Here is a 25,661-nt window from a genome sequence, read left to right as displayed (position 1 = left end):
TTTGGGGTGGGCACTGCCAGCTAGCACCAGCACTTTGGTACTCTTTCATCCTCATTCAAAGGAGCAAACACTTATTTGGAGCTGCTGTCTCTAGCAGTTGACACTATTGGTAGGGTTGTTGTTTTTATTTTTGGGTGTTACTGGGATTTGAACCTAGGGCCTTGTACTTGTAGGCAGACACAGTGACTGCCTGCCACCCATAGCCCCACCACACCATACCACACACACCAGGACCACACCATACCACACACACCAGGCTCCCACTGCTGGGCGGTGGTTTTTAGAACACTGTCATTAGGTATGTGGCTGGGTGACAGTGAACACTGGCGCAGTTCCATACATGGACAGGCTGTGTCCTGTTCCATGCAGCATAGGTGCTGAGACTATGTCCCTGTACCCCAGGTGGCAGCATCCTGAGCACCCGTTGTTCGGAGACCTATGAGACCAAGACAGCACTGCTGAGCCTGTTTGGAATCCCACTGTGGTACTTCTCCCAGTCGCCCCGTGTGGTGATCCAGGTGGGTGACGTTCACCCCACCCACCCTGTCCCTCAGGGGTGAGGGTGCAGGTATGTGCCACTATGCCCAGCCCTTTTGTACCAGGTGGTATAGGAGCCCTGAGCAGACTTGGGAGACAGTCCCACAATGGGAAACAGAGCCTCCACCACCTAGCACTTGTGGGTGGCCTCCGGCCCTGGGCGTGCAGTCCCCCATTGGACCCCTGCATGAAGGCCTCTGGCATGGGCTGCCTCACAGGACCTGCCCTCAAACACATTGATGCTTCCACTTCCGTTGCTTCATTCTACACTATTGGTTTTACAAGTTAAAAGGAAGAACTGAAATCACTGGGTACATGCATTGTGCCTCAGAGCTAAAATGCTGTCTTGAACCTTCCAGTAATTCCTTTCGTGTAAATACCACAGGATAGCTGTCTGAGGGAGCCCAGGAAGTGGACCATTGTTTGGTTACCCAGGATCACCCATGCTCAAAAAGTATTACATGGAAGATTCCACAGTATAATTTAGGAAAAAATGATTCATTATATATTGTCAGGAAAGAACTTTGTACTGAGAATTTGTAATTTTGGAAAAAAAAAATGCCCTTTCCAAATGTGTATAGCAGGCAATGGTAATTACTTTGACAGCTGCTTGTCTCAGTGTCTAGCCTGCACTTGAGTCAGAATTAAAGGAAATTTTCTTAGAGGTGTCTTTATCAAGTCTGGGGTTTCAAAGTTGGACTAGTAAATACCAAATGGGCTTTTCTCTGTTAATTAAACTTCATTATGACTTAAGATGGTATGGTTCTAATTTTGGAGTTTGTTCCCTCAGGCCTTAGAAATAGGACAGTTTAGCCCAGGCAGGAAAGTCCATGAGACTCTTATCTCCAATAAACAACTAGAAAACCCGAAGTGGCTCTGTGGCTCAAGCAGTATAGCAGTCGCCTTGAGCTGAAGAGCACAAGGATAGTGCCCAAACCCAGAGTTCAAGCCCCATGACTGACAAAAAAGAAAAAAATAAATAGGACAGTTGAATTTTCAGACTTTTTTTTTTTTAATCTGAGACCAGCACTCAAACTCAGTGTCTTGACACTTTTGCCCATTGGCTGGTGCTCTATAACTTAGCCATACTTCCAACTCCAGATTTTCAGCTCTTACCTCATGTTCACATATAAGAAGAATAGACTTGATCCTGTGTATGTGTGGGAAGGAAATGGTGGGCAGGGGGAGTACTACCTGAAGGAGGGCAGTGCGTCCCTGCGTCCCTGCCCCTGCCTCCTCCAGCAGCTACCCTGAGATCTGCCTGTTCTCACATCCCCTGAACCTTTATCCTCTGTGGCTCTTTGGAGTCCGCATGACACAGGCACAGGTCCTGGTGACTGGCCCCATTCTGATGCTCTGGAGCTCCCATCTGCCAGCTGGCTCATTAGCAGATAAGACAAGTCCCCTCAGCTAGCAGTCCAAGTGGTGGACACCAAACGATAATCTCCCCGTATCCGCATTTACTTCCCATCTGCCTTATTAGGCACATGGAGTCTCTCTCCTGTGTCTGAAGTATGCTTCCTCATCTTTAACACAGACTTGGACCTGCACACAATAATCGTCTTTCCCAGCCTGCATGACATGTTTGGTTTGTTTGTTTTGATGCTTTGAGAGTCTCATTGTAGCCCAGGCTGGCCTCAGCCTGCCAAGTGTGCTAGGATTACGTGTGTGTACCGCCATGCCTGGCTTCATGGACCATTCAAAATATATTTATTTCAGTCGGGTGCTGGTGCTCACGCCTGTAATTCTAGCTACTCAAGAGGCTGAGATCTGAGGATCGAAGTTCAAAGCCAGCCCGGCAGGAAAGTTTGTGAGACTCTTATCTCCAGTTAACCACCAGAAAACCAGAAATGGCGCTGTGGCTCAAGTGCTCACCTTGAGTTGAAGAGCTGAGGGACAGTGCCCAGACCCAGAATTCAAGCCCCATGACCAACCAAAAAAAGTCTTTAGTCTTTTTTTTTTTTTTTTGGTCCGTCGTGGGGCTTGAACTCTGGGTCTGACTGCTGTCCCTCAGCAATTCAGCTCAAGGTAAATGCTTTACCACTTGAGCCACAGTGCCACTTCTGGTTTTCTGATGATTAACTGGAGATAAGAGTCTCACAAACTTTCCTGCCTGGACTGGCTTTGAACCAAGATCCTCAGATCTCAGCCTCCACAGTAGCTAGGATTACAGGCATGAGCCACTGGCACCCAGCTAGGCTTTGGTCTTTATGCCTCTGTTGATTCTGCGTCTGCGGGCATGTCTCAGTTCTGAGGGGTTGTGTTTTTCCTTTTCCTAGCCTGACATTTATCCAGGGAACTGCTGGGCATTCAAAGGTTCCCAGGGGTTCCTGGTGGTACGGCTCTCTATGCTGATTCACCCAACTACGTTCACTGTGGAGCACATACCCAAGACACTGTCACCCACTGGCAGTATCTCCAGTGCCCCCAAGGACTTCGCAGTCTATGTGAGTGCACCCCTAACTCAACCCTCCTCCACCCTGGGAGCTTCCCAACATTCTTGTTTCCCTTAGCCTTGGCCACGTGGTAGTTAGGAGACATCCAACTTTCCCACAAAGCCACCTACAGGCACATGGTGATTGTTGCCCAGTTCCCGTGCAGTGAGGCAGGTACTTTATTTAATGACAGAATACCTGGGAATTACATCCTTTTTTCTTGGTGGGACTGAGTTTAAGTCATCAGAGCCTCAAACTTGCTAAACATGTGCTCTATTTTGAGCCAGTCTCTTTTTGGGTCTTGTTTTATACCTTTATGATTCTTCTGTGCTTCCCTGGGTCACTGGGATGACAGGTGTACCACTTTACCTATCCATTGTACTTCCTCTATAGCTTGCAATGATGGGCACCAGTCACAGCTCTCCTCCCAAGTAGCTAGGATTACAGGTGTGAACCAACACATCTGGCAAGTGATATATTCTTCATTCATTTTTTAGGGGGCGCTGGTGGAGGAACTCAGGACTTTGTGCATGCTAGGCAAAGCTCTACCATTGAACCATAATCCCCAGTGAAAGAGTCTCGCTATGTAGCCCCCTATTTATTATTATTGAGTAGTTGTACCAAGAGGTTTCAATTCCAGAAGTCGGGTTATAATTGCGATGCATCTTGTTTTGTCTTTTTTTTTTTTTTTTTTTGGTCCGGTCGTGGGGCCTGAACTCTGGGCCTGGGCGCTGTCCCTCAGCTCTTCAGCTCAAGGCTAGCACTCTACCCAGGCATGCAAGGCAAGCGCTCTACCACTGAGCCACCTTCCCAGCCCATGCGATGCATCTTGGTCAGTGTCATCATGCTCCCAAGTCAATTATGAACTTGGTTGTCCTGCCTCAGCCTCCTGTGTTTGTCTTTTAAAATTTATAAAAATAAAAAATTGGAAATAGGTCACCCATAATCCCAGTACTTATGGAAAGCCACCATTACTTCTAACTTTTTTTAGTCTTTTTTTTTTCCCCTTAAAAAAAAATGTAGTGGGGCTGGGAAGGTGGCCTAGTGGTAGAGTGCTTGCCTTGCATGCAGGAGGCCCTGGGTTCGATTCCTCAGCACCACATAAGAAAAAAAAGCCGAAAGTGGCACTATGGCTCAAGTGGTAGAGTGTTAGCCTTGAGCTGAAGAGCTGAGGGACAGCGCCCAGGCCCAGAGTTCAGGCCCCACGACCGGACCCAAAAAAAAAAAATGTAGTTGAAGCCAGGTACACACCCATAGTCATAGCTACTTGGGAGGCTGAGGTGGAAGGATGTTAGTTTGAGCCCAGCCTGGGCAGCTACAGTATACCAGATCCTATTTTTTTTTCAGTATAGTTGAAATAATGTTGTTTTGGTTTGGTGGTTTGTCTTTGTTTTTATGCTGGGATTAGAATTCCAGGGTCTAGTGCTTGCCAGGCAAGTGCTCTTCCACTTTAGGCACACCTCCAGTCCTCTTTGCTTGTCTCACTTTTTGCCTGGGCTAACTCGGACTGTGACCCTATTTATGCTTCTTAGGTAGCTAAAGTGCTAGGCAGGCACCACTGTGCCCAGCATTTATTGGGTGAAGTAGAGTCTCATGAGCTTTTTTTTTAGGCTAGCAATCCTCCAGTTTCAGCCTTCTAAGAAGCGGAAGCTAGGATTACAGGGACGAGCCACTGCACATTGGTAGGTAATCCTGTTCTTAAAACTGTGGCCTGCCTTATAAAACAAAAGTTTAAGCTGGTGTCTCTGACTCATACCTGTAATCCTAGCTTCTTAGGAGGATGAAATCTGAGAACAGGGTAGCCAGTCTGAGCAGATAAATCTGAGACTCTTACCTCTAGTGAACTTGAAAAAACTGGAACTGGAGGTATGGCTCAAGTGGTAGAGACCTTGAGACTCAGTTCAAGCCTCAATATCAGCAAAAATAAAAGATCTGTCATACCCACTCTGCATGGCTGTTAAGTTGCTGAGTGTGGAAAGTGCTGCTGACCTGCTGTACACTCTTGTTCTTCACAGCCCAGTGCAGGCCATGTCCACTATTCACACAGATGGCCAGGAGCCCCTGAGCCCAGCATCCTTGTGCCATGAACTGCTCTGTTTCTGTCAGCCAACTGCTCCTTCTGAAATGTGCATGTGTCAGTCACCTGTCACCCTGACAGGTGCTCAGTTATCCCATCTTATGCTCACTGCTCCAAGTTTTTCCTGCAGCATCTTTTATGCATGGCAAGACTTTTCCTGTTGTGAGGTAGACATTCAAATAGCCCCTTATCTTTCAATCATACATAGTAAAGAGACCATAGTAGTGTTAGGTTCAGTTGCATTGCTGGGCAACACTCAGCAGTGCCCACCTCTTTGCCTTCTCACACTGGAGCCCAGCCTGGCCAGCCATCCTCTCTGCTCTCACCCTACACATGGCCCTGGCACAGTTTCCATGGAGCAGTGCCTGCCCCTCTAGGGCGGCCTGGACAGTGCTGGGCAGCAGGTCCATCCCTGAGTCAGGCAGTAACATGTTGCTCTCTACCGGCTGATGCTGTCTCAGGGCTTGGAGAGTGAGTATGAAGAAGAGGGGCAGCTGCTGGGCCAGTTCACCTATGACCAGGATGGCGAGTCACTGCAGATGTTCCACACGCCGGTAAGTGGACAAGGACCAACAGGCGGGGCAAGGGCTAGCCGTGGCGGGCCACACTGGTGGGAGACAGGCTACCAGGATTACCTAGGGTTCCCCGAGTTCTCCTCATCTTCATCGCCTGTGAAGTAACTAGGCTGTCAGGTACCACAACCAGGGACCAGAAGGACATGGGGCTGGTAAGTAGAAGTGAACAGGCTCCCCTCTATTTCAGGAGAGGCTGGACAGGATGTTCCAGATTGTAGAGCTCCGGATTCTGTCCAACTGGGGCCACCCCGAGTATACCTGCCTGTACCGGTTCCGAGTCCACGGAGAGCCTGCCAAGTAGAGACTCGCTCTGTACATGTGTGTATATAGCAGTCTGCCTCGGAGAACAGGAACATGGCTCCCCCATCAATAAACGCCCAGGTGGCAGCAGGTGTCCGCAGGGCCCCAGTGCAGGTCTCTGCAGACTCTTGAATGTATGGCTCTCACTCACATTCACTGTTTTGGGGATTTGTTTCTAAGCATGGAGCTGCTGTCTCTCAACCCCGGGGAGCAGCGCTGGGCAGAGCTCGCAGAGCCCTGGCTCTGCTTGGCTCCAAGCACTTCAGGATGCAGATGTCTGTCTGCTAAACCACATATTTTCAGGGAAAACGGTCACCAAATCTTAAGGTCTGAGCTTCTCCTTCAGGGCTTTCCCTCTTCATAGCAGGCTGGGATCCTAGGTAGGAAGGGGCTGAGAAACACCACAGGGTCCCCAGCAGGTCTTGGTGAAAGTTGGAATGTAACTCTAAAGGGGACAGTGCCCATCAGGCTCCCCCTCCCCACTCATGCACAGTTGAAACACAAGACAGGTCACCCTCTGGTAGGTTTGGCTGAGGGGACACCAAGGCACCCAGCACTCTGGGGCCACCTTCTACTAGCCCTGCTCACTGGGTCACCTCATGACCATTCCTGAGACTCAGTGTGGTTATAATTAATATTTAATGTTTGGGCAATTTTATGAGCAGACTTTATATAATTGAGATACCTGCAAGGCACTTAGTTTTACCTTAAGAACTGCTTCATTGGTTCATCCAGCAAGGTCGCTGTGCCTGCCAGTTGTGGGGGGTGGGTTGGGCTTGTGGGGGGCTCAGGCTATGGGATGCCAGCCTTCACAGACCTTCACATGCTGCAGGTTGCATATAAGGCAGAATTTCCTAGATAAAACGCAATTTTGCGGTTGGGGTGAAGATATTTTGAATATTTATTTTTAAAGATGCAAGATAGGACTTTGTGCAATGTATTTTTGTAAATGCTTTTCAGAATATTTGTCTTTGGTAGTGCTTCTACTGCCACCAAATTGATGCTATTGAGATGTTTAAATAAAAGAGTTTTAATTTTTAAAAGTGCATGTGATATTTCAAAGGAACAATAAAGTGTATTTCTTTTCTCATTTAGTCTTTTATCTCTCTGCCCATGGGGTGGGGAGGGACTTGGGTTTGCATCCTCTGCCATCCAGGCTCTGCCCCTGGGGCACTGGCATTGCCAGTCCAAGAGGGTAGCTGACCAGGTGCTCCTGGCTAGGGTGAGCCCTGGTAGGAGGGACCTTGCTGGGTATGCACTAGGTTCCATCCCCAGCACCCAGCTTGAAGAGACATTAGGAATATGGGGTGTGTGCGTGTAGGGGGAGGGGTTGTCCTCAGAGGCTGGCCCAAAAGAGGCCTGGTCCTCATGCAGAGGCCACCCCTGGCTGCTCATGAATCTCTGGTTTCTATGAAGCATGCCTTCCCAGTTAATGAAATGTCTATTGGAGATATTCTCAAGAATTGAGTGACTCTGTCGTTTAACTCCTTGTCCATATCGACAGCCATCTTCAATTTACAAGTGTTCCCATGGTTTCACAAGCTGGTGTTTTAAATGCAGGAGACAGCTCTTCTCCAAGGCCCTCCCTGCTTTCTGCCTCAGTCCAACCAGTATCATTCCAGCTCTGAAAAGAACTGTAAGTAAAACTCCAGAAGCAATTCCTAACTTAAATTGCACACAGCTCCAAGTAGGTGCCCAGTCTGTGTGCACTCCTGGCCCACTTGTCACTAGCGCTCACCCTGGTTACTGGGGGCGAGCATCACAGCACTGGGCTCCAGGGCTCCTGTCCACGTCAGGCAGACCCTTCGGCTCACTGCCACGTCACCACAAGAGGTGACAGGACAAACGGTGACATCACTCACCTGCTAATCCCTTTCCCTGTAACCCGTCTAGCCCGGGTTCCGGTGCCTAAGGCAGTCGGGCCCAGCGTTCTCACTGAACCCCGAGTCTCAGGCTCCACCAGGCAGAGCGTCCAACCACGGCTCCACCGTGACTCGTGTCCCCTGCTCTCACCCACACCGGACGGCCCTGTCCCTTCGGTCGCCTGCCTGACCGCCGCCGAGCCGCCGGATCCCCGCTGTCACTCAGGCTAACCGCTCACGGCTGTGCCCCGTCCCTCCCGGAAGCTGGCCGGGGCTTCCGGAGCGGGGGGGGGGGGGGGGGGTGCTCGCAGGGCGGAGGGGCCGCGTCGGCGTCCACGTGCCTAAGAGCTGCGGGGCGGGGCGCTGCCCGGTCTCTCCGCGAGCCCCGCGGTCACGTGCGCCCTCATTGTGGGGTGAGCAGGGCCCCGCCCCCAGACGTGCCCTCTCCGCTGACGTAGCCCCGCCCGCGCTCCCGTGACCTCCCGCGGGCTCCCTGGGCACGAGGTTCCATCCGCGCTCACGGGGCCGCCCCGCGCACGCGGCCGCCCGCGGGCTCCGCGGAGGCTCCGCCCCTGGTCACGTGTCGCCCGCGGCGTGCCCGCCCCTCGCCGGTGCGCGGGCTCTCCGGGCCACCGTAGAGGGCGTCGGGCGGCCGCGGGGACGGAAGCCGGGAGGCGCTGCCGACCGCGCCTGCGACAGCGTCAGTCTCTGCGCGGAGCGCCGGCCAATGGCGGCGTCGGCGGCGATGGCGGAGCAGGAGGGCGCCCGCAACGGCGCCCGCAATCGCGGCGGCGTCCAGCGCGTGGAGGGCAAGCTGCGCGCCAGCGTGGAGAAGGGCGACTACTACGAGGCGCACCAGATGTACCGGACCCTCTTCTTCAGGTGGGCGCGGGGCGCCCTGCCCATTGGCCCGCGCCGCGGCGCCCCGCGCCCCCATTGGCCCGCGCCGCTGTCTGTCGGCGAGGCCCGAGCGGGGGCGGCGGGCGGCGGGCTCGGACTGCGCGGCCTGCGCCCAGGCCCAGGCCCCCTTTCCTTTCCTTTCCGAGCCGGCTCTCTCCTCAGCCTCGGCCTCCCCTTCCCTTGCCTCTCTTTCAGAGCTCTCCCGGGCTTCCCCCAGGCCTCCTTCCTCGGCCTCCTCCTCCCCAGCCCTCCTCTTCCTGCCTGGACTCCCCGCTTCCCCAGCCTCACCTTTCCAGACCTCCTCTGCTGCTGGCCTCTCCTCCCCCTGGCCACCTCCTTTTCCTACCAGCTTCTTCCCGCCTGGCCTTTTTTCCCCCTCACCATCCACTTTGGCACTCCTTTCACGGCCTTCTCCTCTGGCCTCCTTTTACTTCGGGTCCTGGGCTTAGAGCTGTGTCTCTGGGTCACGCTGATTCTGTGACCGGCGACTGCCGCTGAAGGCAGCGCGAGTAGAGGCCGTCGACCTGTCTGCGTCGCCCACTGCCTGTTGGCTGCGCCTGCGCACGGGCGCCAGGGGCATCCGGGCCTGGAATGGGTTAACCTTGATTCCTCAGTGCAAGACCTGGGCCACTTAGCTCTGTCTGGACCGTGGAACCGGCCTCTGCACCACGGAGGCTCCTTCCATCTTAGTAGACTGTGTGCGCAAGGCAGGGTCTTTAGAGGAAGCCATTTGTGCACTGCATGGGCTGGTAGCATTGCTCACCACCATCACCCAGTGTTCCATGCACAATGGAAACTTACCTGCTGCCTATCTCGGTCACCAGGTCCCAATCAGGACATTGCTGTTTGGGACAGCTGCTGCGCTCAGTTACAAAACTCTGACCTGTTCTCAAGGACTTGGTAGGTGCCAGCCTACATAGGTGAGGCCCAGCATCGCTGTGTTCAAAGACCTCCTGTTTGTCTCTTCAGACCTGCTCTGGAGCCTTGGGGTTAGAGGTGCTGATGTAGGCTTAGGCAAAATTAGTTTTTGTTCGATCTCAAATGACCTGTAGGGCAATGTGGTTCCAGAATTTCTGGGTTCTAATCCCTACACTATAAATACAAACCAGCTCGGTCATGTCTGGTTTTGTCATTGTATTCTGAATGACTTTCTTGTTTGGAAATCTAGTTGACTAGTGTAAGAAGAGAGGGGCTAACCGTTTTGTTACAAACTGTTTGGTGTCCTCTCTAGCAGAAGCTGGTCCTCAGTCCAGGAGGTGGGGGCAGGGGAGGCAGTACTTGGATTTGAATCCAGAGGTTTTCATTTGCTGGGCAGGTGCTCTACACCAACCACACGTCCATCCCTTTTTGCTTTAGTGATTTTTTTTTTCTTTTCGGGTAGAGAGCTGGTGTTGAGCTGCAGTTTCAGTTGAGCTGGGGTTTCAGGTGTGTGCCACTATGCCCAGTTTGTTTGTTGACTTGGAGTCCTCGCTAACACTTTGTCTGAGCTAGCCTCAAACCACAATCCTTCCTATCTCCACATCCTGAATAACTAGGATTGCATGTACCTAGCTGCCATGGTTGGTCTTTAATGTGAGTGTAGCTGTCACTGGATAGGTGGCCTGGATTGTGATAGCCCCGAAAATCTGACTGGAAAAAATGAACTGAGGGTATCAGGGACCATGTAACCATAGCAGCACCCCTGTCACTGGCCAGTGTCAGTCTGCCCCCCCCCTCCCCCCCCCCCCCCGGCCCCCCAATGGCACCAGAGTCAGTAAAGATTTGCCCAGTAAAATCACTGGGCAAATGGCCGTGCGCTGGTAGCTCACACCTGTAATCCTAGCTACTCAGGAGGCTGAGATTTGAGGAGCTCAGTTCAAAGCCAGCCCAGGAAGGATAGTCCATGAGACTCTTATCTCCAATTAACCACCAGAAAACCAGAAGTGGCGCTGTGGCTCAATTGGGGAGTGCTAGCAGGGACAGCGCCCAAGCCCAGAGTTCAAGCCCTACAACCAACCAAAAAAAAAAAATCACTGGGCAAGTGTGAGTCCTTGTTCCAGCCCTCCCGTGACTGGGTGCTTGCTTGTCAATTTTGTGTTTCAGTAAGTCTGTCAGTCTGAAGTGTTGTTCAAGGTGAGCTGAGCATTCCCAAGGTGCCAACTGAGAGATCCACACCCTTGCTGTGTCCTGGGCAAGCAGGCTGTGGTTATCACCAGGGGTCCCCTGGGCAAGTCCCAGAGCCTCAGGAGTCACCTCCCCCTGTCACCCCAAGGCCCCAGTGGTCACGTAGAACTGTCTGTCCTTCCAGGCAGTTCAGGCAGAACTCACTTTTCAGAATCTATCAAAACATGCTGGTTTGCACACTTACACATAAGTATTGATGTAGATATTCTGTTCTGTGGACTCAGACCCAAATTCCCCAGAGGAAAGTTGCTCCTCTGCCCGGGGAGCAACCTAGTCAGGCTCCTCTCTGCTCCTGGATTGTGGAAGGGTGTGGCCACAGCACATACTTTTCTCTCTTTCTCTCTCTGTTGACTAATTGCTCAGTATAATTACTCTGAGGTGCTGCCTGTGTGGGTCATTTTTAGTGCTGTGTGTTATTCCACCATGAATGGCTCACCATGATGTTTTAGAATGGGGCATTCAAGGGTGTGTGCTACAGATGTTGGCTGTGATCCTGGTATACCTGGTCACCTTGGAATTCTCTGGTTTCTGTCTCAGCCATGGTCGGACATCTGTCTGCTCAAAGACGGGAGTCAGTTTTGTAGGCCTGGGGACAGTGGGTTCCTAGAGAAGTCAGATACTCCATGGCTCTTAGGACAGCTTCGCCAGAGTGGCCCTGGCCACCATACTGGCTGTAACATTTGCAGGGTGGCTTTAGCAGCTCAATGTGGTCCAGAGCACCTGCAGCGCATAAGGTGGGCATCCCACACAGCTCTTCCTGACCCTTGTGTGGATGGCTGCTTTGGCATAGGACCTTGTTTTATTAAGGTTTGTAACCTTAGACAGCATCCAGTTTGTGTCCTCTACATGCTGTGGCCCTATGCCTGGGTGGTGTCAGCCTCCGCGGCTGTGGAGCCATTTGCATCCTCAGACACTAGAGGTGGGCCTTGGTGTCACCTGTGGACTGAGTGTTGGGGCCTAGTGGGCCAGCTTTGAGTGGTCAAGGCCAGCAGTGAGATTGTGTGCTGAATGAGAGCGAGCTAAAAGCCCTTGCCACGCGCCTCACCGTGTGGGAAGGACCTGCCGTCCTTGGCGCATGTGACTGCTGGTCTATTCTGCCATGGGCTTAGTCACAGCAATCCCTCCATTTTTCAAGTTCCTAGCACTGAGCCAAGCTGCCCAGCCAAGGAATGGGGTCCCCAGGCCTGTGCCCATCCCCATTGTGCTTCTCCGAAGGAAGGAGCTGTTCTCCTCCCATGGACTCCGGGAGCTTCTCTCTTGCTATGTGTCATTCCAGAATACCCAGCAGGGTCAGGCCCAAGTGCAGAGCAGCTGCCAGTGCATCAGCCTGTGTGGCCCCCAGTGCAGACCGCCCTCAAGAGGAGTACAGGGAGCCAGGCGCTGGTAGTGCACACCTGTAATCCTGACTACTCAGGAGGCTGAGGTCAGAGGATTGCAGTGCAAATCCAGCGTGGGCAGTAAAGTCCATGAGACTCCTATCTCCAGTTAACCATGAGAGAGAAAGAGAAAAGAGTAGTACAGAGTTGGGCATTAGTGGCTCACGCCTATAATACTAGCCACCTAGGAGGCTGAGATCTGAGGATTGCAGTTGAAAGCCAACCTGGTCAGAAAAATCTGTTAGAGGGGCTGGGAAGGTGGCTCAGTGGTAGAGTGCTTGCCTTGCATGCCTGAGGCCCTGGGTTCGACTCCTCAGCACCACATAAGCAAAAAGAAGCCGGAAGTGGTGCTGTGGCTCAAGTGGTAGAGCGCTAGCCTTGAGCTGAAGAGCTGAGGGACAGCGCCCAGGCCCAGAGTTCTAGCCCCATGACCGACAAAGAAGCTCAGGGACAGTGCCCAGGCCCTGAATTCAAGTCCCAAGACTGGCCAAAAAAAAAGGGGGGGAGGGAGAGTGGAGCTGTGGCTCAAGTGGTAGAGTGTTAGACTTGAGTTAAAAAAGGTGACAGTACCCTAGGCCCTGAGTTCCAAGTCCCAAGAAGAAAAGTAGTGCTGAGACACTACAGCCTGCAGCTGTCTGTCTTCCTTGGAGATAGGCTGTTGCCACTGCCCAGCTGTGCAGCAGGCACACGGGGCCAGTGTGCTGTGGGTGCTTCAGGGCACCTGAGGGCTATGCTTGTGATAACACTGGAGGCCTGGCCAGCATGTCTTCCCTCAGTCTCACCAAGTCACCCACATGGATGGTTTTCCATGGTTGATTTTCTTTTTTGCCGGTCCTGGGGCTTGAACTCAGAGCCTGGGCACTATCCCAGAGCTGCTTTTGCTCAAGGCTAGCACTCTTGAGCGACAGTGCCACTTCTGGCTTTTTGTGTTTATGTGGTATTGAGGATTTGAACCCAGGGTTTCATGCATGCAAGGCAAGCATTCTACCACTAAGCCACATTCCCAGCCCCATGGTTGGTTTTCTTTACCCATAACCTGTCTGAGGGTGCTGTGCTGGGCGACAGAGCTCACTGACGACTATGTCTTCCGTCTGCATGAGGCCAGGCAATGAGGATGCAGCCCTGGAGGACGCCTTGTAGGGGCAGCCTTGTGCTGCGCTGCCACATTCATTGCTGTCCTTGTCCCGGGTCTCCACCCTGGAGCCTACATCCCTCATCCACTTCATGTAGACTGGCCCTTCTCAGATGGATGGCCCCATGACTCCTGTTTGTTAGGGGTAGCTTAGCCTCGGTTCTTGAGGGTCAACACAAAGCCTGCCCTCAAGCACCCTCTGCAGTCCAGGGCATGGCATGCTGGCCTGGCCTCACGAACCCCTCTTTGCAGATACATGTCTCAGAGCAAGCATGCAGAGGCCCGGGAGCTCATGTACTCAGGAGCACTGCTTTTCTTCAGTCACGGCCAGGTAAGGCTCTGCTCCCGCCTGCTCCCTTACTGTTCCAGGCAGGAAAGGAAATGGGAATGGCTGAAGAGAGGTGGGTGGAAGTGCAGGGGGCAGAGGGTCCCTGTGCATCGGCTGTGGAGATTTGGTTCTCAAGGTGTCATCATGGGCCCTTGGCGGCCAGGCCTACGGCACTGGCTGTGGGACTGGATACTGCATGTGTGATGGTTTTATTTGCTCCAAGTCCGAGTGGTCAGTGGCCCTGTGCTGCTCTGTGCAGTGCAGAGATGACGTTCTTCATGGCGCTCCTAGGCTGCTGACTGTGGGGCCACTGCCAGTGTTCTCTGTTCTGCTTCTGCCACTTCATTTCTAATCAAGTTCATTTGCACATTTTGTAGCAAAACAGTGCAGCAGACTTATCCATGCTGGTGTTGGAGTCCCTGGAGAAGGCAGAAGTGGATGTAGCTGACGAGTTGCTGGGTGAGGAGTCCTCACTGTGTGTGCCGCACGTGGGGCCTCTGCCAGGGCTCCAGAGCTAGGAGAGTGGGTGGCTAGACTCTGGATGCAGTGGGACTGGCACCGGAGGTGACACCTGTTGGGCATCCTGGCCCACAGGGTGAGTGCCCAGGGCAGAGCCCAGCCCAGCCGCCTGCTGGATGAGGCTCTGGTGACCTGCTGCCTGGCATCTGGCTGCCCATCCAAACTCCCATGCCAGGGCTGGCTGCGAGGGCAGAAAGGTGTCAGTGTTTCCTGGACACTCGGGCACACAGCGCTGGATCGGCAGTGGAGAGACCAACCAGAGGGTGACTCTGAACAGCCCCGAGCCCCTGGGACACAGATACACCCAAGTGGCTTCATGCTTTTCTTTAGCGGTTACATGTGGTTGAGTGGCTCGTGTTTGTGGTGTGGGTGCCACGGGGAGCCTTCCCTGGATGAGCTGTGTCTGTGGTATTTCCAGAAAGTCTGGCGAGGGTGTTCAGTTTGATGGACCCCAATTCTCCAGAGCGAGCAGCCTTTGTGTCCAGAGCCCTGAAGTGGTCCAGTGGGGGTTCCGGGAAACTGGGCCACCCTCGGCTCCATCAGCTGCTGGCCCTGACCCTATGGAAAGGTAAGCCTGGGGCGTGGGGCGTGGGGTTCCAGGTGACATAGTCACCTGGCCTTTCTGGCTGCCTGGCCTCTGCTGAACTGTTGAACTGCCCCCAGCGCTGGCATAGTGGCCCTCGGTCCCCTCAGGCACCTCCTCTGCCAGCGCTGTGGCTCCATCCCCGCCCCTCGTGTTCATCTTTCCTCATTAAGTGGTCGTGAACTAGTGGAGCCTGCGTGGTTGGGTTGTGACTGCCCTGGGCTCCCACTGAATCTGAATATACATCTGAGTCCATTGGGACTAGAGCAATCCGCTGCCCTGGGGTTTGGGGCTCTGCCCCCTTGCTTGAGGAGTTTGGGTTGGGCCTGGTGGGGATAGGATGCTGACTTTCCTCCCAGTGGGCATTGCTGTGGGCATGCGCAGCTATACCTGGGGGGGGGGGGGGCTTCCTAAAGAGAGACCATGCTAGGAGGTGTGCAGGGTCAAGGGTCATGGGGCACGCTGTGAGCCCCAGGAATCAGAAGGTGTGGGTAGGAATGGTCATGGGCCTGCATGGTGGCAAGGCTTCAGGCAATAGACTCTGTGCTCTGACAGGCAGTCTACCTGGTCCCCTCAGCCTTCCCTCAGCCAGCTGTCGGTGACAGTGACTGCCATGGGTAGCACCTGTGCTGTGGGACAAGGTCTGGCACTCTGATTTCACCCCAAGCCTCCCTGTGGGTGGGATCAGCCAGCTCTCAGTGGTTCAAAGGGCATTCCGAGAGGGGGACACAATGGGCCCTGTTTCCCCCCGTGCTCTGCCTGCCGTCGCTGCTGTCGCTGCCCCCTCTGCAGCCCCATTCTCCCTAAGCAGGGTCTGTCCACAGCGCTGTCTCCCCTAGAGGCCCCCATCCCCTCTCCTGCTGGGGGCAGGGTGCCACCTGCCACAGCCTCCTGGGGAACATGGTGATGGGAGAGGCTGAGCCCCAGGACATGGCTGCTGTGTAGATGCTCATGGCCCTCACCAGAAGGCTGACGGTGCACAGGCTGCTTGTCCCGTCTGGCTACCCAGCATCCTCCCTGGCTTCCCTGAGACATGAGGCTGTGCAGGCCCCTCACCAGTTCAGCCCCATCACTGCCCGCACCTTACCTGTGATCCCTGCCAGCAAGCATTGGGTGGGGAGATCTCTGGGGGGACCTGAGGAGGTAACCAGGCCTGTCATGACCCAGTGTCCTGGAGGAGGGCTCAGGCTGGTCTCTGCTGCTATCCTGAGATGCAGGGCACTGTCTGGGAGGCGGTTGAGGATTTGTGTTAAAGTGGGGTGGGGTTTCTACACTGCAAGCACTTATGAACATTATGCGGTTTGCACACACACGTTTGCATGCATGTGAGTATCTGGCGCGTACAAGCACCATAGCGGCAGGGCGCCTTTGTGTCTGGGTGAACTTGGCCTGCGCAGCTGTCAGGCATTTGGCCATTGAGTGCAAGGATTTGGTGGCAGGGCTGGCCAGAGCAGTTGATAGCTCAGCCCTGGGACCCAGTTGGGACAGGCAGGGGGCTGGAAGTGGGGTGCTCCTAGAGGCTGTCTGCAGTCCCCCCCTTTGCCTCTGCAGAGCAGAACTACTGCGAGTCTCGATTCCACTTCCTGCACTCTACGGACGGCGAGGGCTGTGCCAACATGCTGGTGGAGTACTCCACGGCCCGCGGCTTCCGCAGTGAGGTGGACATGTTCGTGGCGCAGGCAGTGCTACAGTAGGTACTCGGGAGGCCATGGGCTCCTGGTGCCCACACCTTGCCACGCCGCAGGCAGGAGCTCAGGCTCATGGGCCAGGAGTATGAGCCTTGCCACCTTTTAGGGGTGTCCACCAGGACCCCCAGTGCACCCCCACTGTGAGCTTACAGTGGGATTTGTTGCTAACCTCTAGGTTTTATTTTGTATGCCAGTATTAGAGCTTGGGCTCAGGGTCTGGGCACTGTCCCTTAGCTTTTTCACTCAAGGCTAGTGCTCTTCTACTTGAGCTGCACCTTCTCTTCTGATTATTTTGGTGGTTAATGGAGATAAAACTTTCACAGATTTTGCTGCCTGGGCTGGCTTCAGTCTCAGCCCCCTGAGTAGGATTACAGGCATGAGCCTGTGGCACCCAGCTCTGATTTTATTTTATATTTTTTGCCAGTCCTGGGGCTTGAACTCAGAGCCTGAGCACTGTCCCTGAGCTGCTTTTGCTCAAGGCTGGTGCTCTGTCACTTGAGCCACTGACTTTTTGTGTTTATGTGGTACTGAGGAATGGAACCCAGGGCTTCATGCATGCAAGGCAAGCGCTCTACCACTAAGCCACCTTCCCAGTCCCATAACCTCTGACTTTAAAGATGAGAAGTTGTTTAACCCCCGAGGCTCAGCAGCCTGGCTGGGTTATGTGTACACTCTTCTCTCTGGGCTGGGCAGCAACTCCCAGCAGAAGCCAGGGCTACCCAGTGTCCAGCACAGTGTCCAGCAAGGCACTGGGGGCTTCAGGCACATGTGCAGACACAGGTGGAGAAAAAGGCCCACACCTTCTTCCATGTGGCCAGCACCTCCTTCCTGAGGGTCACTGTCCACCCATGAGTCACAGAGGGCTGCAATGTTGCCAGCTGTCCCCAGGGACCCTGTGGTCCCCTGTGACCCCAGACCCACAGAGGCCCAGGGCTATCCTGGCCATGGGGTACTCCAGAAGCCCATCTCCCTCACACCTCCACCCATGGGGACTTCTCACCCACAGGTTTCTCTGTTTGAAAAACAAAAGCAGCGCGTTGGTGGTCTTCACTACGTACACACAGAAGCACCCATCCATCGAGGACGGGCCGCCCTTCGTCCAGCCCCTGCTCAACTTCATCTGGTTTCTGCTGCTGGCCGTGGATGGGTGAGTCCTGCATCGGTCCGCCCATGGGTTGGGAGGTGGGTTGGTGGACTGTGTCCCCTCTGAGACCGTGCCCGCCTATTATTGCAGCGGCAAGCTAACCGTGTTCACGGTGCTGTGCGAGCAGTACCAGCCCTCCCTCCGTAGGGACCCAATGTACAATGAGGTAAGGCCCTGCTGTGGCATGACCTGGGCCTGGCCCACGCGACGGGGGCGGGCAGGGGGGTGGGGGGAAGCGGGGGAGGGAGCAGCCTCTGACCCAGGCTCTGTCTCCTGCAGTACCTCGACAGGATAGGACAGCTCTTCTTCGGCGTGCCGCCCAAGCAGACGTCCTCCTACGGAGGCTTGCTCGGTGAGCTCGTGTGCACCCTGCGCCCTCCCCTGCCCACTTTCTTCCTCCCCTCTGTAGGGAGCCCAGGCGTTCCCCACTCGGGGCAAGGCCAAGGCCGCTCAGCCTCCGTGTAGAAGCGGCTCAGAAGCCTGCAGGTTTTTGGGACGGGACAGTGCTGAGGTTGCAACTTGGGTCTTTGTGCTTCCTAGGCCTTTTGCATTTGAGCCACTCTTCCAGCCTGACTTGGTTTAAATGTTCTTTCTTTCTCCCTCCTTCCCTGTCCCCCCACCCCCTCCAGACCCCCGATTTCATTTTGAATAGTGGCTCTCATGCACTGCCTGCAGAGCACCCCGCTGCTGGGTCTCCTGGAGGGGCAGGCAGCCCCTTGACCCTGACAGGTGTGCCTGGCTGCTTCCGAGTTAGAGTGGCTCCCAGTTGTGCCATAGCCGTGCCCTGCTCATGTGGGGCTCCCATAGGCTGCCATTGGCTGTGCCCTCTGCACGTGACTTTTAGGCATAGAGTTTGCCTGTACGTTGTAGCAGTCCTGGACGAGCCAGGTGACACACGCACACATGTGTGATAGATAGTGTGTCTGGGGTGGTTCTGAGCTCGGTCACATCAGGAGTCATGGTGCACCTGCTAGGTGGCATCTGATGTCCATGTGGATAGTCATGTGACATCTGCCCCTTCCATGGCGTCCTGTGTGGCTGCACCTCTCCCCTCTTGTGTCCGCTCTTCCCAGCCGTGCCACAGCCTGGCCAGGTCCAGCTGCAGCCTTGTGATGGAGAGCCAGGACATGGCATGGCCCTGGGCAGGGAGAAAGGGTCCCTTGCCAGCTGCTGCATGCTAACCACTATCCTACATGACCTCTGTCCTTACAGGCAACCTGCTCAGCAGCCTCATGGGCTCCTCGGAGCAGGAGGAAGGGGAGGAGAGCCAGGATGACAGCAGCCCCATCGAGCTGGACTGAGCTGCCGGGCCTGCGTTGAGACGCCCACGGCCGGCACCGCCGGGACAGTTTTCTGTGCTAGGCCCAGACTCAGGCCCTTTGTCCGCCCGCATTGTGCGGGCGCCACCGTGTGGAGCCTGTCCCTATTTATGTATGGTGGCTGAGGGCTGTGTGGCCTGCCTGCCGCCATGTGGCCAGGACCGAGAGTGAGGGCCGGGCTCCTGCGGGCCACTCGCGTCCTTTCAGATCACCCACAATAAAGCGCAGAGCTTGCTGCGACACCCCGCTGCCGTCCTGTCTCTGGTTCCTTGGGGAGGGCTGCGGGGTGACACGGCAGCCTGGCACCAGGGACTGGATAAGGTGGACCCCATTTGCCCGACATCCACTCACTGGTGTCCAGTGCGGCTTAGTGCACCAGAGGAGCCATGGCCACTGGCGGAGGCAAGCCGGGGTCCCTGGCTCCGCACACAGTGGGGTTTTTGTGTATCTTGTTCACCCATGGTCTGTTCACAATCATGGTTCTTTCCCATCTCTGCTGAGCACGAGGGCCATGTGGCCTTGGGCTCCCCAGGGTGGTGGCAGCAGCCGGATGCCCGCAAGTCCTGTGATGCGATGCTGAGATGCACACAGGCCCTACAGGCCGCCCTGGCGACGCCCCGCCCCGCCCCGCCCCGCCCCTGCAGCCCACTTCTCAAGGTACTGAGACGCCGTCCTTCATGATGCAGTATTTATTTTTATTGGGTGATTTCTTTGGCCTAATATTTTAGGATTTTACCAAATAACCAGGAATGAGCAGATCTGCCCTCTGTCACTGATAATATCCCATGGTACTAGAACTATAAAGGGAAACACTTTATTTTTTCACAATTAAAATGAGAGTTGTGGGTGAGTCCAGCGGGCATGCGTGCTTTACTGTAAACGCAACTCACGAAGGCTGTCAGATGGTGACTGAATAAATCCTTTGTACCGGGCTCTGCACGGCTCCTTTCTCAATCAGTGTCAGGCTCGGGGAGGGGGGGGGTGCCTGGGGGGGGAGGGGGTCTGCCACTTGGCCCTGCTCCATCCTATGGAGCCTTGGGGGCTTGTGCACCTCCAGAGGAGGCGAGTCCTGCATGTTTTCCTGGGTGGACCCAGTGGCCGATGTTGGGGTGTCAGGATCCCCTTGTTGGGCTTATTAGACACGAATGTGTCTGTTTCCCCGAGGCTCAGCCACTGGGTGGCAGCTGCAGGAAGAGACCCACACAGGGTCCTGGGCCCAGGCTGTAGGAATACCTGTTCAGACATCACACTTTGATGTGTTGGAGTATATTTGGGCACGTTTTGTTAGTATGTGGTTTTTTCTTAAGGTTAACACTAGGTGAACACAGAAAAGGCAGGTGACTGAGCCACGTGCGAGCACAGGCTGTGCCTGTAACGCCGGTGCCCATCCTCCCCGCAGCACCTGCCTCGCATTCCCAGCCTATGCATGTGGTGCATTCCCAGCCTATGCATGTGGTGCCCTCGTCCCTTTTGTGCAGTGCCAGGTGTGGCCACCAGGGGGCAGCCAGCACCATCACCCTGCCCAGGGCTGCCATGTATCACCAACGCCTTAGTTTTCTGTCTTGTGTAAATCCTTCCCAGTTGTGGAATTGTTCCATAGATTTTTTTTTTTTTTTTGATCACTTATGATGCTTGAACTCTGGGCCTGAGCAATGAGGGTTTTTTTTTTTTTTTTGGCTCAAGGCTAGGTAGCGCTCTACCACTGAGCCACAGAACCACTTCCAGTTTCTGGTGGTTAATTGGAGATTAATTTCATGGACTTTGCTGCCGCAGGCCTGGCTTCAAACAATGATCCTCAGATCTCAGCCTCCTAAGCAGCTAGGCTGATAGGTGTGAGCCACCAGCATGTGTCTCTGGATTCTGTTAAAGTGTTAAGGCAGTCAAGGCAGCAGCATATATGCATCTGTGTGTGAACACACGGACATCACACCATGTACTCAGAACACAAGCAGTGTGGTCTCGTGTCCAGAGGAATTCTCCAGATGTGCCCTGGAAGGCTGTGGACAGGCAGAGAGGCTCAAGATTCTCATATCAGGACTGAGGCAGCCCAGGAGAACCAAATGGCGTGACAGCCCCCAGCCAGGTCATCGCCAGCCTGCCCACCTTGGGGACATGGGTGGAGTTGGGGGGGCCGCTGCCTCCCTGAGGCTGATGGTGGAGGAGGTCTGGAGTGGCTTGGTAGTGTGAGTACGTGGAAGGTGCAGGACCTGTTAAGATGCGGGGCGCCCTGGGAGGTACCCCCAGCTGTGGTCCCTGCCCTACAGTGACGGGTACTAAAGGGTGCTGGCGCCCGGGGGTGTTTTGGGTAATGACGGGGCTATCCTGGGCTTCCCTGAGAGGCAGGGTAGCTGCTGTGTCTTCTGCCCCGAAGGAGGCCATGGGGTAGCCCAGCCCCGCCACTTTGCCTCCTGCTGCCACCCCAGCCGCCACCACACAGACGGGCCGCTCCAGAGCCACACTTTATTCCAGGACGTGACACAGGGCAGCAGGATCCCCGACCTCAGCCTCCTCCCAGGCCCCCCTGGGCTACCCACCGGTGCGCCCCTGCCCTGTCCAGCCCGCCAGGACCTGCCCTGCAGGGTCCCATGAGAGGGAAGCCCGGCCCAGGAAGGAGGTCAGGTAAGAAATAAATACAGGTGGCTCTCACTACTGGCCTGCCAGCAGCAAGCGGGGGGGGGGGGGGGGGGGGGGGGGAGGCTGCAGGGTCACCCCCGCCTGTGGTGTCCTCTTTGGGGGCTCTGGCCATTGTCCCCAAAGGATTTAATGACCACAGGGCCAGGGCAGAGGGCACCAGGAAGGGCCGAGCACCAAGCTGGGCACACAGATGCCCACAGCAGAGGAAGTGGCCACACCAGCCTCCCAGAACAGAGCAGCCTAGGCCCCGTGCACTGCGCCTGATGGCACCTGGCGATCCCTGGCCAGGCCTTCCCTCAGGTGTTTTGGGAGCACGGAGGACCATGGGGCCATGAGGACCTGGGAATTCATTGTTCTGGAACCTGTCCCAGCAGTCCTGGCTGGTTAGGCAGAAGATGACCGAGTCTATTTTCCAGCCCCCTACCCATGACTGACATACAGTAGGTGCTCAATAAATACTTGGGGAGGGGGGGGGGTGTTAAGAGACATGCGGCAGGCCCCAAGGTGAGACCCTGGCCCACAGCCACCGCTGTCCACAGCCCAGCACGTGGTCCTGTCCTGAGGCCCAGGAGTCCCTTCAGGCTGGACTGGGGGCCTGGAGAGTTCAGGGAGCTGCCCCTGAGCTGTGGGAGCAGGGAGGGAGGGGTGCAGGGCGGCTGGGCATGAGCAGCAGCGTGAGGGGGTGGGGTCAGGCCAGGCCATGGGCTGGGTCTGCCTGGGAAAGGTTCCAGAGCATCAGGTCCCAGTGGCTGAGGCCCGACTCCACTTGGCCATGCCCAGACTGCCTGGAGGAGAGAGGCTGGAGGCTGGAGGCCAGAAGGCAGGAAGGCTGTTCTCCCTGTGGTCCGGAGCTGCCTTGTCAGCTGTGTCACTGTGAGTCCGGTGTCCTCAGGCCTCAGCTGTCTCGTGCTAGGGTTTATGCTTGAAGTGGGCTTCCACTAGAAACAGGAAGGAGTGTCCGTTCTGGTCCAGCTGGCTGTGAGGCCCACCCTCCCCCAAGAGGCTGTCCCCCCCAGGGCGTGGCCAGCACAGGGCCTGGCCTGGGTGGGTGCCTGACCCTTCCCAAGCTCACCTGCATACTCCTGGGGCAGCATGGGCCGGTCCACCACCTTCTGGAAGGCCTCCACCCACTCCCTCTGGTCTGACTCAGTCTCACAGGTGAACAGGAACTTGCGATCCGGTGTGACAATGGTGATGCCGTGTGGCCAGTGGTGGCCCTGCGTGGATGGCGGGAGCCCCTCCAGCACCGTGTAGCCGCTCTCCTTGCTGCCGATGAAGACCTCCCCGCGGGCGAAGGCGTCCTGCAGGACAGGCGTGCTGCAGCGGGGCAGGGGTGCCCTCCCCTCCCCTGCCACCCGGCCCACCCCACCCCTGCGGGAAGAGGACCAGGCCAGTCTTTGCTTAGAAGTGGCTGAGACCAGATGCTTCCTTCCAAGCCTCCGTGGCCCCCAAGAAAGGTGGTGCCTGCCAGACCCTCTTACCAAGGGGTCTTTGAAGTACATGAGCCTCCGGTCATCCATGGTGAACCAGCGCTTCCGAAAGCCTTCCGTTTGCTGTAGGCCAGGGGCAAGGGGGGTGGGGGGGCAGTAACCATCTGACTCTGGCCAGATCGCCGCAGCTCAGTCCCACAAGGGCATGGCCTCACCATCTCTTGATCATGTCTTTCTTGGTCCCACTGGGCCCTGCTCTGCCCACCAGCCCACTGCAAGAGGCGCTTTAGCAGAGGCTGCACTGAGCCACCATGAGGGTAGGGACTTGGAGTGGGCCTGGCCCCTATCCCAGCCCCAGGCAGCAAGGACTGCAGGGGTGGGGCTCCCCGATGACCCCGAGCTCAGGATGGCACAGACAAAGGGTGCCAGGCCCAGGCCATCCAGAATGAGATGAGGCCCAGTGGCTCACTGCCACACCTGGGAAGGGGTGAGCCCCCAGCCTGAGGTCAGCAACCCCACCCCAGCCCTCCCCGGGCAACAGGTTACAAGAAAGGAAGCTAAGCTGGGGCAGGCCAGAAAGCTCGCCCATGTGCACACACACGCCCATGTGCACACACACCCACCTTGGGCCCTGTTTTCTCCATGTAGCCTTCCTTCAGGTAGTTCCGGGACAGCTTGGGCACCAGCTGGGCAGAACAGCAGAGTCGGGCCTGGCCCCGCCCTCAAGGCCCTCCACCTACCTGGCCCCGCCCACCTGGCCCCGCCCTCAAGGCCCTCCACCCTCAGGTTGGGCCCCACACCCCCCAGGTATGGTAGGGGTGCTGTAGTCCTGCCAGACCTCGGGCTCAGGCCTGCCAGCTGCAATCTTTTCCGGGTCCCCACATACTCTGGTCAGTCCCTGCCCACCACCGCAGCCTCCTCCCGTCGCCCCACCTGGCCCCACTCACATCAGCATCGCTGGCCCCTGGGAAGGCCACCTGTAAGTAGTGGAAGCGGGCGGCCCGCAGCGCGTTGAACCAATCCACGATCTCCTGGAAACCGAGGCTGGATGAGCAGAGTCGGGAGGGGCAGCCTGGGCGGTCCCTGCCCCGCCCCCCAGGGCCAGCTGCTGGGTGGAGGCCAGAAGTGGCCAGGTACCCAGGGCAGGGATGGCAGGTGGGGGTGACGCGCAGGGCCTGCGGCTGGAACTGGGGGTCTGGGCGCTGTCCCTCAGCTCTTTCACTCAAGCCTGGCGCTCTACCACTTGAGTCGCAGCGCCACTTCTGACTTTTTGGTGGCTAACTGACGATGAGTCTCACAGCCTTTTCTGCTGAGACTGACTTTGAACCCTGGTCCTCAGATCTCAGCCTCCTGAGTAGCTAGGATGACAGGCGCGAGCCACCGGCGCCTAGCTCAGCTTCTCTCGTCCTAGGGGATCCCTGTGCTCGTATTTATGGGGGCTTGACATTCAGGCCTCCTCAGCCAGCCCTCCTAACCAGCTCACTGCCTGGAGCCCATGCGTCCTGCACAGGCCTCTCCAAGACTACTGCTCTCTAGGGATCAGGGGCTCCCCACCCATCTGCTTGCCACTGCCCCCACAAAGCCTTTCCATGGGGGGGGTCTGAGCAGCCCTGTGTGCCACCCTGCCCGCCTCAGCCCCAGCCAGCAAGCAGCCTCCATCCTCAGGCTCCGCCTCCTCGCCCAGCCCGGCCCCCTCTACCCACTTCCCGCCACGCTGTCCATCTGTCCTCCAGGCACCACGCATGCTGACCCTCCAGCTCTGGGCCTGGGCCTCTGTGCTGGCACTCCCCTGACACCAGCCTCCTGCCCTGCTCTGTGGCCTCTGCATTTCCCCCCCTGGGACTCCAGCCACCACACCAGCCCTCTGGGGTGTTGAGCTGCCCTCACAGAAGCACCACAGATCTGGTCTGTCCTGCCCACTGCCTCCTCCTCCTCCCCCTGCTTGGCATCACAACATCCCCAAGCTCACGTGGGGCCTGGCACCCTCCCCCACCGCCCTGTGTCTCGACAGGACTCCCTTCCTTGCCTGACTCCCTGGCCTTGTTCTGCTTCCCAAACACATTCCACTTGCCTCAGGATCTTTGCACATCCCCCAAGGCTCTAGCTCTGCCTCCCTGACGCTTATCAAAGTGGAGGGCCTAGCTCTTCCCAGGTCCATGTCAACAAGACCCCAACACAGAGCAGAGCCTTGGAGAGTGGGGACAGGAGTAACAGGACAGCACCGCCCCTCACTGGCGCAAGCCCCAGCTTGCAGACACCCCTCTCAGAGCATGGGTAAACCAGGACCCATTAATGTGACCAGAGGGTTTTAGGGTTGGGGGGGGTAGGGTCAGTACTGGGGTTTGAACTCAGGGCTTGATGTTCGCCAGGCACCGCAGCTATTTTCAAGGTAGGACCTCGGCCTGAACTGCTGTCTTCCAGAGCCGCTGGGGATGGCAGGTAGGACCCACCACATACAACCTCTGTGCTTCCTCCTCAGCTGGGACAACAGGCATGCACCACCACACCCAGACGCTGGTTGAGATGGAGTCTCACGAAGTCCTTTCTGCCTCGCTGGCCTCAAACGGCGATCCTCCATTCTCTACCTCCCAAGTGGCTAGGATGACAGTCCTGAGCCACTGGACCTGTCTCTGAGGGATGTGCAGGGAACTGGGGCTGA

The 25,661-nt window shown here is 56.2% G+C and overlaps 3 protein-coding genes across 8 annotated transcripts in view; 2 read left to right on the top strand and 1 right to left on the bottom strand.

Annotated features, from left to right (window-relative positions):
- The window catches only part of Sun1 (Sad1 and UNC84 domain containing 1), a 52,489-nt gene extending 45,475 nt beyond the window's left edge, over positions 1-7,014 (top strand). For all 5 annotated transcript variants that reach the window (XM_042686647.1, XM_042686649.1, XM_042686646.1 and 2 more), the window contains 4 exons: positions 403-518; positions 2,817-2,984; positions 5,511-5,603; positions 5,812-7,014. In XM_042686647.1, coding sequence (XP_042542581.1) covers positions 403-518; positions 2,817-2,984; positions 5,511-5,603; positions 5,812-5,925 — 491 coding nt within the window. In that variant the 3' untranslated portion in view covers positions 5,926-7,014. The remainder of the gene's footprint in view (positions 1-402; positions 519-2,816; positions 2,985-5,510; positions 5,604-5,811) is intronic.
- Positions 7,015-8,428: 1,414 nt separating this feature from the next.
- Positions 8,429-19,870, top strand: Get4 (guided entry of tail-anchored proteins factor 4). Its single transcript, XM_042686898.1, has 9 exons — positions 8,429-8,668; positions 13,610-13,688; positions 14,063-14,144; positions 14,623-14,772; positions 16,339-16,477; positions 17,482-17,622; positions 17,710-17,785; positions 17,899-17,971; positions 18,832-19,870. Exons 1-9 carry the CDS (start codon positions 8,514-8,516, stop codon positions 18,918-18,920), a joined length of 984 nt encoding a protein of 327 aa, XP_042542832.1. The 5' UTR covers positions 8,429-8,513; the 3' UTR covers positions 18,921-19,870.
- Positions 19,871-21,384: 1,514 nt separating this feature from the next.
- The window catches only part of Adap1 (ArfGAP with dual PH domains 1), a 40,945-nt gene continuing 36,668 nt past the window's right edge, over positions 21,385-25,661 (bottom strand). For both annotated transcript variants that reach the window (XM_042686973.1, XM_042686972.1), the window contains exons 7-11: positions 23,950-24,033; positions 23,626-23,688; positions 23,054-23,125; positions 22,645-22,873; positions 21,385-22,510 (exon numbers count right to left, since the gene is read on the bottom strand). In XM_042686973.1, coding sequence (XP_042542907.1) covers positions 22,482-22,510; positions 22,645-22,873; positions 23,054-23,125; positions 23,626-23,688; positions 23,950-24,033 — 477 coding nt within the window. In that variant the 3' untranslated portion in view covers positions 21,385-22,481. The remainder of the gene's footprint in view (positions 22,511-22,644; positions 22,874-23,053; positions 23,126-23,625; positions 23,689-23,949; positions 24,034-25,661) is intronic.

Source organism: Dipodomys spectabilis, unplaced genomic scaffold (assembly GCF_019054845.1).
Source record: "Dipodomys spectabilis isolate Male_0828 unplaced genomic scaffold, ASM1905484v1 ptg000098l, whole genome shotgun sequence".
NCBI lineage: Eukaryota > Metazoa > Chordata > Mammalia > Rodentia > Heteromyidae > Dipodomys > Dipodomys spectabilis.
This window is presented reverse-complemented; position numbering and strand designations above follow the sequence as displayed.

Coding starts and splice junctions, on each gene's coding strand:
- Get4 (XM_042686898.1), top strand. CDS start 8,514: ATGGCGGCGTCGGCGGCGATGGCGGAGCAGGAGGGCGCCCGCAACGGC. Junction 16,478..17,481: donor GTGGCGCAGGCAGTGCTACA/GTAGGTACTCGG, acceptor TCTCACCCACAG/GTTTCTCTGTTTGAAAAACA. Junction 17,972..18,831: donor CTCCTACGGAGGCTTGCTCG/GTGAGCTCGTGT, acceptor CTGTCCTTACAG/GCAACCTGCTCAGCAGCCTC.